Source organism: Hibiscus syriacus, unplaced genomic scaffold (assembly GCF_006381635.1).
Source record: "Hibiscus syriacus cultivar Baekdansim isolate YM2019G1 unplaced genomic scaffold, ASM638163v2 tig00110893_pilon, whole genome shotgun sequence".
NCBI classification, from domain to species: Eukaryota; Viridiplantae; Streptophyta; class Magnoliopsida; order Malvales; family Malvaceae; genus Hibiscus; species Hibiscus syriacus.
In genome coordinates this window covers 454,492-465,764 of record NW_024062901.1, presented here as the reverse complement: position 1 = coordinate 465,764, position 11,273 = coordinate 454,492, and the positions used below count along the sequence as shown (strand labels likewise).

Genomic DNA, 11,273 nt, shown 5'->3' with positions numbered 1-11,273 from the left:
TTATTTTAATTAATTTATAATTATACATTGACTTTAGAATTTTAAATTTTTATAAATTAAATTAATGGTTCTCATCGTTACTTGTTGAACGTTGTAGAATATATATATATATATATATATAATTGATCCTCTCAAAACTTAATACGAAGATTAACTGATGAACAACTAAAGGTACCTAATTTTAGTTTTTAGCTCATTCACGTGAAGCTTAATTCTTAAGTAGTTTTACAGTGATTTTGCATTTTTATTGTCTTAGGTTGTATTTTAGTGTTTTTATGTTTTTTATATATTTTTATTTTTCTTGGCTTAATGAGCTTTTTTAAGGATATTTTCAAGTGTAGGATCGAGCTAGCAGCTAATTCGAGAGGTCCAAGATGGAAGAAAGCATGTTGGTGCAGTACGTTGCGATGGTTATGAAACCATTTTTGCTGCTAGATTGTTCGAGGACTAATTTGATCAACAATTTTAATTTTAGGGGTAATTTGATTATTGATTAAAAAAGTTTATTAGCCAATTAGAACAAGCTTATTAAGTTTAGAGTTCATTTTGATTAAAAAAATAAGGGGCAGTTTAACCCAACTTAAAAAGTTCATGTACCATTTTATATTTTAAACCTTTACAAATGAAATGAGCAAAGCAATATTATTTGTTTTCTCTGAACAAACTAAAAAGGTTAATTTATTCATGAATATAGTTTTAAACTGGACGTGAATGCAACTGCAACATGTCTTTCATCTTATTTTCTTTCATTACAACACAAAATAAACCAATTCCAGTAGTTCGTCAAATCATATTAAGAAACAGTCACACATTAATGTCGTCAGCAAGAGTGAAATAAAACAATAGTATCTGTTACATCGGATGTCCATCTTCATCTGTGATAATCTCCAAGAGTTTAGTAATGCCAACGGAAGAGTGGCACCACCATGAACTTCATGCCGCCGGCCTTACAATGGATGCCGTTATGTTCACCGCAAGCAAAGTAAAAGCTGCTCCACTTGTCGAGCACGAACTCGAAGCCGTCGCCGTCGCCTTGGGTTGCGTTCGCGATCATCTTTGCTCTCTTCAAGTTGCAATTCAAGTAGCTCCACCGGTCGGGGAATAAGTAAACGCTGTGAGGGAACGTGTTGTTGCTCGGTGGATCGTACTTGAACACTGCAAAAAACCAAATTCCAAGTGTCATTTCACTGATTTCAACAAATATAAATAACTGAGCTTCCCATTTTTAACTGACCTAGAGTGTCATTGAAGTAGAAGGGTGCATTTTGGAACGCCCAGTGGGAGTAGTTGAAGCCGAAGTGCCAGTTCTGTGGTCCACCAACGATGATCTTTTGGGGACCTTGAGTTTCATTCAAGGGATGCTGGGTGGTGGAGTTCCAGCGCCAGCCCCAGCCGGTGTAGTTTGATTTAGGGGAGCCCCAGTCCTTATTGGCATGGCTCACTCCCAACATGCAAGCAGCTGCCAGGAGTAGCATGAGTCGATATGTAAATGTGAAACCCATTTTTCAGTCAAATTTTGAAGACTTGGTATAGGGCTCAACTAGGAAGATTGTAGGTGAAGTTGATGGTTGTTGGCATTGGCATGTTATGGGGTTTATATAGTGGGGATAATAAGGTAGAAAAATGGTGGGAATCTGCCAAATTGAGCCTTTTTTCCGCTTTTGGTAGGCGAGGAAATTGGAAGGAAGAATGATAAAACATATGTTTTCGTTTTGTCCGAGTCGTTGACGCTTCTTCAATTGGTCATCTCCAACTCCACATACATACAAAATATATTATTTTTATATGATTGGGTCTTTTGGCACTAGACGTTGATATTACTAAATAAGTCCTTCTCTACTTTTAATATATTCAAAATAAACTCTTAATGTTTAAGTTATTGAGCCATTGTAGTTGATTAGTACACATATTGTTAGAATATTAGAATGTTAATAAAATTAGTTAGTATTTGTTATTTTGCTATTAGATAGATACACTTTGGTTAGTTTGTTAACGAGGCTTAATGGGCTATATAAGCCTCTTATTACAATGGCCAAGGTGCATATATTGTAATTCATTTTTTACACTTAATAAAAAAATCTAATATCATTTATTTGTCATCACCGTGAGCTTGTGTTTCTCTTCTCCATTCACTGTTTCCGTTCAGCGGTGCTCGGTCACTGTACCAGAGCATCAACATTTTAACACAACTGACCGACATTTTATGATGTTGTTTGATGATTTCATTCAGTACTCAGGAATTGGAGCGTGTATTGTTGGATTAAAACCCATAATTATGAGTATATATTTATAATCTATATTATTATCATAAAATATGAATAAATTAAATGATTAATTATGTTATAAAGTCATAAGTATTAGAAGTATCATGGAAATAAACTTGTAGATATTATTAAAGTTGTAGTTATAATTAGAGGAGAGGTAATGTTATAAATACATAAAATAATTGATTCAATCATTTATATAAAAGGATTATGGTCCCTAAAAAATAGATATCTCGTGTTTTCTCTTATCTCATCAGAGAGTTTATACTCAAATGAATTTTATATTCTTAGAATATCACAATTAGGTACGCTTCCACAAATAATTGATGCGTGGATTTAATCCACATTAAACAATTGAATTTCCCTAGTAATAGTAACCTATGGTTTTGTTGGTTGATTTTATGTGATTGAAGTGTTATTTTTTATTCGTCAATTTAGACATTCAGTCAGCATATGAAAGTTATATTATTATTATTTCTTAACCCACCATTGAGTTTAGGTGTTCATACGCATGTTTTAGATTGTGATATTTTTCAATAATCGCACATATATATTGATTAAAGTATATTTTATATTTAATTCAGTTTGATTAAAATTTTAATCATTGGTTATTAAGAAAATTATTTAGGAATAAATAAATTCATATTTTGACTATGTCTGACATTTTAATGAATTCGTTGAAACAAAATGTTGCCAAAGTGATATCTTTTGCGTAGATTAATTTATTTGAAATATCAAAAGTATTATGTGTTATTGTAATTCATATGTTTATTAATTGATTTAAAGAAAAGTTAATATTTGATCGGATTTCAAGCGCCATATGTGGTAATAAATATGTGAAAATTATAAGGAATTTTTATGTGAGCACTGTGGAGATCCATTGATCGGAGATAGAAGGGGCAGTGATTAAACCTAATTAATGAAATAGAAACAGAAAAAAGGCGAACGAGTGTGAACGAGAGAAAAAGGGTTATCTGATATTATTAATTCACACACTTTACAAGAAATCCTACAAGGCATTTATAATGAGCGTGAATAACAAACTCTAACCCAACAACTCTAAACAGTTATAATAGAAATACAACAACCCACATATCCTATTATTCTTCTGGTCACTTTCCATGAAGAATTTCTTCCCAGGAGAAAACTCCAAGCCTTTTCCTCATAACTGGAAACGAAGCAGGGGTAACAGGTTTGGTAAGCATATCAGCTACATGTTCTGAAGAGGGCATAAAATTCACAAATAATTTACCTGCAAGCACCTTATCTCTAACAAACTGAAAATCTATTTCAACATGCTTTATAAGATTGCACGCATCAATTTGTTTGAAAAACAAACCATGATCCAAGGTCCCGCTCAAGTAACGAAGAATTCTCTTAACAGTCTTTCAGTGACTCTCATAGGGATCATTCATATACTGACTTACTTTATTTATAGTATAAGCAATGTAAAGCCTGGTAAGACGCATATGCTGTAAGCCTCCAATGATGCTTCTATACAGGTGAATATCAGTAAACCTCTGATCATCCTTAGACTTTACTTTCATTGTCATTGTCATGGGTGTAGGAGTGGGTCTTGTGGATTGCATGTCCACCTTACTAAGAAGTTATGTAACATACTTTTTCTGCTTAAGATGCAGCCATTGAGAACACTGTTACACCTCCATACCAAGGAACATATCATGCTCACCTAAATCCTTAAAGGAGAATTCAAAATTTATCGGTTGCACAAATCGATCAATTTCAACATATTCACTCATAGTGATGATTATATCATCCACATAAACCATGATAAGTAGCTTTGTGTTTACAGTATTCTTTATAAACAAAGAAAACTCACACGTAAAGCAACAATGTCTAATTTAGCCACCAAAAAACCTTTCAAGGTATCAAACCAAGCTCGAGGAGCCTGCTTAAGACCATATAAGGCCTTCTTAATCTTACACACCATTCATTCTCCAGAAGACTCAATCTGCTTAAAACCTGGGGACTAACTCATGAAATCTCTTCAGTTAATTCCCCATTTAAAAAGGCATTGTTGATGTCGATCTGTCGAATGACCCATTTATGTATGACAGCAGCTGCAAGAATATTCTAATTGTGGCAACTCTAACCACTCGACTAAACGTCTCTTTGAAATACGTACCCACCTTTTGAGAATACCCTTTATCAACCAACCATGCCTTCAATCTATCAACAGTCCCATCAGGCCTTTTATTTTGCTTTAAAAAGCCACTTGCACCCTATTGGCTTCTGGTCATTAGGGAGAGGTTGTAAGGCCCAAGTGCCATTTTGAAGAAGAGCATTATACTCCTCATACACAACAGTCTTCCAAGAGGGGTACTGTAAAGCCTCAAAGACATTTACAGGTTCATCATATTTAAATTCAGTGTTATACACCTTAGGATTAAAAAATACCAGATTTGCCTCTGGTAACCATATGATAAGCATTAGAAACCACATGAGAATGTGAAATGGAGGTGGGTGCTAGTAGAGATGAAGATGGAAGACATGGAGATGATGAAGTATATTGTAATGGAACGGGGGTGGGTGCTGATAGAGATAGAGATGAAAGACGTAGAGATGATGAAGTATGTTGTAATGGAATAGAGGTGGGTGCGTGCTGGTAGATATAGAGATGGAAGACTTGAAGATGATGGAGTATGTTGTAATGGAACGGAGGTGGTTGCTGGTAGAGATGGAGATTGAAGACGTAGAGATTATAAAGTATGTTGTAATGGAACGAATGTGGGTATTGGCAGAGATGGAGATGGAAAACATGGAGATGATGAAGTATGTTGTAATGGAACACTGGTGGGTGCGGATAGAGATGGAGATGGAGATGGAAATTGTGAAGATGATAAAGATGAAACAGGGGATGGAATAGAATGTTCACCTCGTATAGAAGAAGAACAGATGTAGGCAAGGATTAAGATGAATATTACAATTCTGTAAAGTTTGAAGTAAAACAGTTTGACTAGGATGTCCCATCCATTTATACCACAAGTCTGAAGAACCATGCTTAACAAAGTATGCAAAAGAGAAGTAGGAACAATAGAACAATTAACAACACCACTAGAATTATTAGAACTAAAGCCTTGGGAAGATTGAAAACGAACAGATTTATTCTGAGGTAGAACAAGCTTGTATAAGCCACCAACCTAACGACCTTCAAGTAGAACTTTTCTCGACTCAAGGTCCTTCACTTGACAATAGAAAGGAAAAATCTCAAAAGAAATATTATTGTCCTGAGTAAATTTGGAAACAGACAATAAGTTCTTGGTAATTTGAGGAACATAAGCTTATGTTTAAGCTGAAAATATTAGAATTAAGAAATAAATTTACTTGACCATTACATCTTATAAGAAACATTTTACCATTTCCAGCCTGTACATTTCCGCAGACAGGTGTTGTAGAATCAGTCTACAGATTGTTAAACTCATTAGTAATGTGATGGGTGGCACTTGAATCTGGATAGCAGGCATTTTCATCTAACACAACAAGTGTTTCTACAAAAGCTTGAGGAGAGGGTTGAGCATTCCCAGAAGTAAGAGAGGTGTATTGTGGTTGAGAACACATAGGCATAAAAGACACACTAGAAGGAGAACCAGCAGAAGAACTAGACAAAAAGGGTTAAAAGATGGAGCAACCATATGAGGATTAGAAACCAACTGAGTAAAGCCTGAGGAAGTTGGCAGAACAGAAGAATAATAAAAATGGGTGGGTTGTGGCAGAGAAGGAGAATTGTAGTTGCTGACATTAGCCTGTGAAGAATCTTGACTTTTGCTAGTAGTACCCTGATTAGTTCTAGAAAATTCATTTTTGTACCTTGTATCAAATATATAGTAATACCTCTCAACGAGATGAACCAATATACCACTTAATTGACATTGAGGTCTTGAAGTGTTATTCATACTATTCATCTACCTCTATTGTTACTACCATAATCTCTATTTATGAAGTTATTATCAACAGTAACAGGAGTAAACTCAACATTAAACATAATATTATTGTTTGGACTTACAGATTGTTTAACAGAAAGATGAGCTGAAGCAGTAACATGATTATTGAACTCGGACTGTCTAGCCTCAGCATGAAGAAGAACAATCCTAATGGTTCTCATATCAGTAGGAGTAGTACCAGCAGTAATAATAGTTACAAAAACCTCATATTCAGGAGGAAGACCATTCATAATTGCAGTGATGTGTTCATGTTCAAAAATAAGCTCACCACAGCTAGCTAAATTATCACAGACAGTCTTAATAGATATTAAGTAATCTTTCATAGACAACTCACCTTTCCTATGTGTCGAAACGATTTTTTTCTTAAAGGTGAAAAAGTGAGATTTTGAAAACCACATTAATTCTTAATTATCATCTTTTTAATTTAAAAACAAATACGATTTAAAAGACCTCTCGTTTCGAAAAATTTTGGATTTCCTTTATGATCGAAAAAATACGGTTCGAAGTGTCGCCACCAATATTTGATTAGGATGTGATTGGGCACCCAAAAACATTTTTGTTATTTTAAATAAAAATTAATTTTAATTAAAACAACAAGTTAAAGTCTGCGTTACCAAAATCGAGTTCGGGAGTCGGTTACGTATGGGGAAGGATTAGCACCCCCACAACGCCCTAAATCGGTACCTAGTCGATTAATTAACGTCTTTGCAATGAACCTTAGAAATTCGAACTTAATTTGACTTTTGATCCCATAAAACAAAGATGTAAATTTAATAATATTCAAAAGCGCCCAAATAAATTAAATTAAAATTACCAAGTCATTTTAGAAAGATAAAGAATGTTCGACGATTATTTACAAATATCGAGACCAGATCTTAAAAGCTATAACAACCTTTTCTCGATAAATTTAAATAGCCAAATATTTCTTTTTCTTCCATTCCCAAATTTTAAAGTGATGGATCAATTTTTAGGCGTCACTAATGGGATACACTTTTATTTTAAAATCATTAAAAACGGACCTCAAATGCGTTATGACAACCCACTTAAAATAATTTTAAATTAAAAGTGTATTACCCTTAATCCAATTATGTAATATGTCGAGTTATGCAAATGAGATTACCATGTGAATCATGCAAAAAATAGTGTATTGTGATTTAATACGCATTAGAATAGTAAATATAATTTAAAGACAAGAACACATTATATATGAACTACCCTTAAAATAAATTAAAAAAAATTATATAAAGCGTACATATATATATAATATTATGCACATCTCATGAGTTAGAAGACATGGAATTTAAATCATGCATTACATATATGGTTATTTCCATAATAAAGGCCATAATACCAATATATATATATATATGTATTAAACACATATTAAACATTAGATCACCAAATACACCAATTATAGCATATTCCACCCATAACTTAAGGAAACCAATAAATGTATCACACCGGCATGTATTATATAGGGGAAAAGAAGGGGAAAAAATGAGAAATAGCATGTCTAAAATGAAATAACAGTAAAATACAGTAGATCAATTCAAAATCAATAAGTGACGAAATTGAAATAAAATAAAGATAGCATGTTAAATTCAAATAATATAAAAAGAATTGAGCTAGTGATCGAAATGCAGGCGCATGAAAATTAAGAAACATATTAAAAATATATAAGACTCGATTCGAGGACTAAAACGTAACATTACTAAAACTGACGGATCTCACACACTATTACGGCACTCACAAAACATGGCTTGACTAAGCCACCAATACACTGCCGTTTTAATACATAAACATATACAATATTCTGGGTATCAAATTTGAACCCTAGCCCCATTTCCTTTAGCTTTCCTCCTCGCAGTCGCTCACCATTTCACTCTCATGCGGCGCTGCTCACTCCAAAAGGTTTCATGGCCGACGCTTGGCCACCAATCTCCGATGGCCTATTCACTCCAAATCGATACCTACGTCTGATATTATTAAACCGAGACCTTCGAGACCCCCTCGCACCATCTTCCCTTTAAAACTCACACGACGTTACCTACTCTCTACTCTGACAAAAACCGACGATAATTCTTCCGACGAATAAGGTAACCCGATTATAACTCTCTCTATTTTACTTTCATTTTCTGGTTCGTTATTTAATTTTAGACTTATTTGTTTTCATAAAACTAACATCAGTCTCTATCTCCATCAATTGGACCCCGAACGAATAGGATGGAGCCACCAAGACTAAAGGGTAAACAATCTTTCTCTACTCTTTCATTTTGTTTGGTTCGAGCATGCTGATAATAATAATGTAAAATTGGCACTAAAATAAGGGAATGGTTGAATACCTCTTGAAGAATAGTCACTTATGTCCTGTATATCGAAGTAGAAGCCCCTGTTTACTTTCCAAGATCACTTCTATTGCTTTTCGGAAAAAACGTCGAATCCCTTTGTTACATCGTTCGATTTTTGACTAGGGAAAAAGAAAATCTTTACACTCACTGTTTTCGTTTTTGCTCTTATTGTGTAAAAAAATGAAAATGGTCCCTGTTCCTCTTAATGGTTGATGGTTGATATCTCTCTCCTCGTTTTTTCATGTTTTTTTTTCTATTTCTTCTCTGTTCTCTCCAATTGTTCTCTTGTGGTCCCCCTCCCCCAGTATATCTTTACAAACTGCTAAAAACCAATGTTAACTTCTCTCTTTTTTCTATGCATGCAACTGCTATCCATTGGGCTTGAGACGAGTCTTCAGCTGGTTTAGACTCATTTGGGCTCGATTTGGGCTTGTTGTAAAGCCTGCAAGAAATAAAAACATAAGCAATATTAATAATAATACTAATAATAATTATAATTTTAATTGTTATAATAATAACAATAATAGTTATAATATAATATTAATAATTATAATATAATATTTATAACCCGGACAAAAACAGGTGTCTACAGCTGCCCCTCTTTGCCTATACTTGTGTTAACAAGAATAAGGCAAAGATAAAAAAAAACAGTGCGTTTTTGTCCAGTTCCATCTTTGTGCTTTAAAACCTGATGAGGGATATGCTCCCTCTTCTTTGAATAATCTTCGACCAGTGGGTTCGCTCCCTCTTGCTTCAGGGAGTAGAACTCGAACAATCTTCTGGCTACGGGTTTCCTCCCTCTTACTTCAGGGAGAAAAACTCGAATAATCTTCTGCCTACGGGTTCGCTTCACTATTCTTCCATGAAGGCTCAACTTCAAAGGTCAAACAACAACTAGATATGATAATCTTTTTTGACTCGGCTGCCATTTGAACCTCTCTCTTCCTGGGACTTTGAATTGGTTAATGACTCCTCGTGCGCATTTCCTTTTAATCAATTGATCCGCTTCTTTGTACTTGAGAACCTTCACTTTCCTCCCACTTCTAATGATATGATGTTTGCTCTAACACTCTTCCGAGAAGGCTTAAAATGGCCCGAATGACTTATCATCTTGCTCGAAAGACTTACAAAGGACCCGAAGGATTTCATCATCATGCTCGAAAGATTTACTGATGGATTTGCTTCACTACTCTTCGGTGAAGGCTTATAAATTACTCGAAGGATTTAATCATCATGCTCGAAAGACTTACTGATGGCCCAAAAAGGACTTCATCATCATGCTCGAAAGACTTACTGATGGCCCGAAGGACTTCATCATCATGCTCGAAAGACTTATTGATGGCCTGAAGGACTTCATCATCATGCTCGAAAGACTTACTGATGACACTTACTGATGGGTTTGCTTCACTACTCTTCCGTGAAGGCTTACAAATTATCCTAAGGATTTAATCATCATGCTCGAAAGACTTACTGATGGCTCTAAAGATTTAAGCATCATGCTCAAAAGACTTATTGATGTCCCGAATGACTTACTGAGTGTGAAATTTTGGAAAAAAATCCTTTTTAGTTTTCAAAGGTTTCATTTTCTTAAAACATCACTTTCTTATTTTTCAAACTCATGTGAAAACATCCTACCCGAAGGTCTTATGGATGGCCCGAAGGACTTATCATCTTGCTCTAAAGGCTTACAAATGACCCGAAGGATTTTTTAATCATCATGCTCGAAAGATTTACTGATGGCCCGTAGGACTTAAATTGTTTACTGGGTAAGAAACCTTACTTATTTTTCAAAATCTCAAATTTCATATTTTATTGAGAAATCCTTCTCATTTCACTTCATAAAAATGACTTAATGGTCGGTCCACGTGCCCCGCTTCAAAGCAATGCTTCCTCTGTGGATTGACCCCTGCGTTCTCCAGGTTCTACCTAACTAAACATGATTCCCTGTATTTGATGTTTAACTTCTACATTTCAATTGTCGGGATTTTAACATCCTGCATCTTCTCTTTTCGTTGGAAGATCTGTCAAAATCATGTGTTTATGCATGAAACATGAATGCAATTAAATGTATCAATGTAATGCATTTTTTTATGCAAATGATGTTCTTATTAAAGAATAAATGTCGATTAATCTTCATTTGATTTCAAAGTGGCGAACTTAGTCTTCTTCTACTTGATCATTCCTCTCTGGGGTTTGCTTTAGATATCCGTATAACAACTCATAATTTCCAACTTGCATTTTTGAAGAGCCTTTTGATCTTCTTCTATCTTCTTGTTGTCTTTGTTTTCTATATTCATTTCGGAGAAATTGCTTTCTCTCTCAACTTCTTGCTATGATCAGAAATACCACTGTGTTGCCCCATTTCCGTCATTGGCTCAATTACGCTTTCTAAGTTGTTCTTTTTGGACTCTTCCATTGATTAATGCTCGGTTGGTTTGCTTTAGAAGGTAAGCTCTGCTCAAATTCACGGTCTTCCCCTGACACTTCAAGTTGTGAGACTCATTCTCAATATCTTTTTGGTCTGAATCTTGTCATCCCAACATGATCTGGGTTTCTGGTCATGCCCCAAAGTGGGTACTCATGGATTTCTTCGTGCCCAACATATCCTAACTTGAATGTTCTCATTCTCGTGTCATTACACAGTGGTGTTGTCAAGTAGTTTGAAGGCGTCTCTTCACATTGTCATAAACACTTAAGAA

At 34.7% G+C, this 11,273-nt stretch overlaps 1 protein-coding gene across 1 annotated transcript; it reads right to left on the bottom strand.

Moving 5' to 3' along the window:
• Window positions 1–827: 827 nt before the first annotated feature.
• On the bottom strand, window positions 828–1,555 carry LOC120145234. The gene is made up of 2 exons (XM_039159126.1): window positions 1,235–1,555; window positions 828–1,155 (listed from the first exon to the last, which is right to left on the bottom strand). Exons 1-2 carry the CDS (start codon window positions 1,500–1,502, stop codon window positions 896–898), a joined length of 528 nt encoding a protein of 175 aa, XP_039015057.1. The 5' UTR covers window positions 1,503–1,555; the 3' UTR covers window positions 828–895.
• Between the last annotated feature and the right edge of the window lie 9,718 nt (window positions 1,556–11,273).